The 3532-nt window shown below is 39.7% G+C and overlaps 1 protein-coding gene across 1 annotated transcript; it reads right to left on the bottom strand.

The window, feature by feature from the left end:
* Positions 1–444: 444 nt before the first annotated feature.
* On the bottom strand, positions 445–2600 carry LOC146898593 (uncharacterized). The gene is made up of 2 exons (XM_085736584.1): positions 1062–2600; positions 445–924 (listed from the first exon to the last, which is right to left on the bottom strand). Exons 1-2 carry the CDS (start codon positions 2598–2600, stop codon positions 445–447), a joined length of 2019 nt encoding a protein of 672 aa, XP_085592710.1.
* Positions 2601–3532: the final 932 nt, after the last annotated feature.

Here is a 3532-nt window from a genome sequence, read left to right as displayed (position 1 = left end):
CATAGAGAACTAAGGGGTGGAATCCCCAGAGTCAGAAGAGGGCTCAGAGTCAAATACACTAGGATCTTCAAAAACAGGAGGGTCCATGGCAAGACCAGGAGCTTGAACATCAACTGTCCATTTAGCTAGCACACAAGCAATCTTATGAGTCTTAGTGGAGACCCTAAGAGCCCTGGCAGCCAATTTCTCAGCTCTGGATGGTTTAGCAGAGGGAGCAGGAGCAGATGCTTCAACCTTTTCCTTAGAAGGACCATCTTTGGTGACAAAGGTATCCAGAGATTCAAAGAGGTCAGGAATGTTTGGCAGTTTGCTAGTGTTTTTATTTGTGACTGGTGGTGGAGAAGGTACCACATTTGGAGTGGGCAGAGGAGAAACAAAAAACTTTCCAACTTCTGATTCCATGGTGGAAGTGGAGAAATTAAGATTCTGATTTTGAGGAGTTCGTTAAGCCATGAGCTGGACTTCAGCAGAAGGTAGTGATCCTGATGCTTGAGGAATGGGGTCAATAGACATTTCATTCTCTTGAGGCAGATTTGGTTCAGCAGTTGCATTTGTCTGAACATTCTGAACTATGATTGCAGGATTTTCTTGAAGTTCCTGAATCATTTCCTGAGTCTCCTGAAGCACTTCTTCATTGTTATCAAGCTGTGCATCTTGGTACACATTCAAATCAGAGCTGGGATCTTCCACATTCAGATCAAAACCAGCTTGATTTTCTTCTTGCTCAATCTCTTGAGAGTCCATGTTATCATGTCCCTCACTCATCCTTTGAGAGACAAGAATTTCAGCTACATCATGCAGGTCTTGGTCATCTTCCTGAGATGTTTCTCCAACAGCATCAGCAACTTTCTGAGCTGTTTTCTCAATATTTTCTTCAACTCCATCAACTTTCTGAAGTTGTTCATCAGGTGAGGCAGTAACATTCTAAACTGCAGCAGCAATGGTTGAATCATTTTTCTGAAGTTCTTCTCCAGGAATTGCAGCAACCTTGGATGCTTCTTGAGTTATCTCTTCTTCTTTCTCATGAGAGACAACTTCTTCTTGAGTTTTCTCTTGGTCACCAGCAACATCTTTCTTCTGAGAGTCTTCAACATTCTGAACTTCTGCATTTTGTTGAAGTATCTCTCTAGCACGTTCAGCAACTCCTTGAAAGAGACTAATAACTGGGGTTCATCTTCCTTTGGAGGAGAATCAGCCATATCATCATCAGAGGCTTCATTGTCCTCTTGTCTGTGAACACTTGACAAGTTCCTGACCTTTTCAAGTTTTCTCTTCTTCCTTGTCATCTTAACCTTCTGATCTGAGTGCCTTTTGATAGATCCAGTAGTTTCTGAAGATGTAGGAGTAGGCATGTTTGAGGTGGTTATGTGAAGTTGAGCAAGAGTCTTTGAGGTGAATCTCATGAAGGTGTAGTCACCATCTTCTCCTTCAAGGTCAACCTTAGCAGCTCTAAGAATAGGGGTGATATGCATACCATAAGCAAGGGCAGCATTTGATTGTTTGGGATTCATACATGAGTCTATCATGTGTTGAAGAATGATATAACAAAGATTCAACTTCTTCTTTGTGATTAGGTGATACATGATGCAAAGATCTGTGTCTGTGACTGCTTCAAAAGTACCACTCCTTGGAAGCAGGGTGTGCCTAATCATGTTGTGTAGAATCTTTGGGACATCTCTTAGATTTGTGGAGTTGAAAGAGTGGTCAGGCTTGGTGTACTCAGCTATGAGTTTGTTACGACTGACTTTCATCTTATCAAACCAGGAAGGAAAGAAGAGTTCATTACCTTCATTAGGGATTCTCAATGCTTTTGAGAGAAATTCCTTGGTGATCTTGATTTCTACTCCCTTGACAGTGGTGATGAGAATCTTTTCGTTCTTCTTTTCCTTGACACTCATTGAGCTATAGAACTCTCTTACTAAATCTTCAAAGGTGAGGTCTTGGAGGGACACAAAGTGGGTCCATTCCTGAGAGTCAGTATATTCTCGTAGGTTCCAGTTTTTCTTCTTAAGATCAGCAAAGTCAAAATATTTTGCTCTGCTTACTGGTCTTTGAGATTGCTTTGCTTCCTTCTCAGCCTTCATCAAATATGCAATCAGTTTGACATCCTTCCCTTTTCCATGCTTGGGAGGAGAAGCTTCTTTTTCTCCTTCTTCCTCAGATGAGAGTGAGTTCTTTTCTGAAGTTTCAGATGCTGGAGGAGTCTTAATTACTTGAGTCTTTCCCTTATTTTTCTTCTTCTTAGACTCAGCTTTTGAAGCCTTCATGAACTCAGAGAGAGTTTCATCACCATCATCATTTTCTCTAGAGTCTGTGAGATCTACGTGAGAGATTGTTTTGGTTTTAGAGGATGACGAACCAGACATAATCCTTGAGGATTTCCTAGTGGCCTTCTTCTTGGTCTTAAGTTTGGATGATTTGGTGATTTTGGAGGGTTCAGAGATTGGAATGATTTCGTCTGGTAAAATGGTGTGGACAGGGGTTTCGTTCAGAGGTGATGAGTTTGATTCATCAGCAGCGGTTTGAGATGGTGGTTGAGAACGAGCAACAGGGGTTGAGTCATCTTCAGATAATGGAGATGTTGTTTTGGTTCGAGCCATTTGAGAACGAAGACAAAGACAAAGATTTTGGGTTTTTGGAGAGAGAAGGAAAGAAAGAAATGAGAAAGTTTTAAAGTGAGGAGTTAGTGAAAGGAGTAGTTGGATATATAGAAGTGAACGTGTGAGAGTGGAGAAGTGGAAGAAGTTTGATGATGGCAGTTTTTATGGGGAAAGAGGAAAAAGAAAAACGGTACAGAGAGGAGAGAGAAAAAGTAGCCGTTAAAGGAGGGAAGTAGAAAAGGTGTAGTTGACCTTTTTACCATTGCCTAATGGTTAAAAACCAAATGAGGCTTCTTTTAGGTTAGCATTAAATGCTAGAGATATGGAAGGATCCTAAAAGAAGTAAATAATCATTTTATAAATGAATTATTTAATTTATCATGAATGTCAGTTCTGAACCTTTTTATCAGATGCGAACATTCTGAACTTGGTTGAACATTCTGAACTTTGCAAACATTCTGAACTTTGCAAACATTCTGATCTTAGTTGAACCTTCTGATTTTGGATCAGAGAGCATCAAGGGGGTTGGTCTATGGCCCTTAGTGTTTACAGTGATCAACCTTTGTTGGGATTTTTCATGATTAACAATTTTTCTTTAATAAAATTGAATCTATCCTCAACTAATGGTTTTGTAAATATGTCAGCTAGTTGATTTTCAGTATCAACAAAGCTTAATGCAATATCCTTTTTCTGAATATGGTCTCTAATGAAATGATGCTTAATTTCAATATGCTTAGACCTAGAATGTTGAATTGGATTTTTAGAAAGATTAATAGCACTTGTATTGTCACACATAATAGGAACATTTGTGTACCTTAGTGAATAATCTTCCAGCTGATTTTTGATCCACAAAACTTGAGAGCAACAACTTGCTGCAGAGACATATTCAGCTTCAGTTGTGGAGAGTGCAATGGTGTTTTGCTTTCTGCAAG

This window comes from Medicago sativa, chromosome 8 (genome assembly GCF_051527215.1).
Source record: "Medicago sativa cultivar Bolivia chromosome 8, Bolivia_mono, whole genome shotgun sequence".
In the NCBI taxonomy this organism is placed as follows: domain Eukaryota; kingdom Viridiplantae; phylum Streptophyta; class Magnoliopsida; order Fabales; family Fabaceae; genus Medicago; species Medicago sativa.
This window is presented reverse-complemented; position numbering and strand designations above follow the sequence as displayed.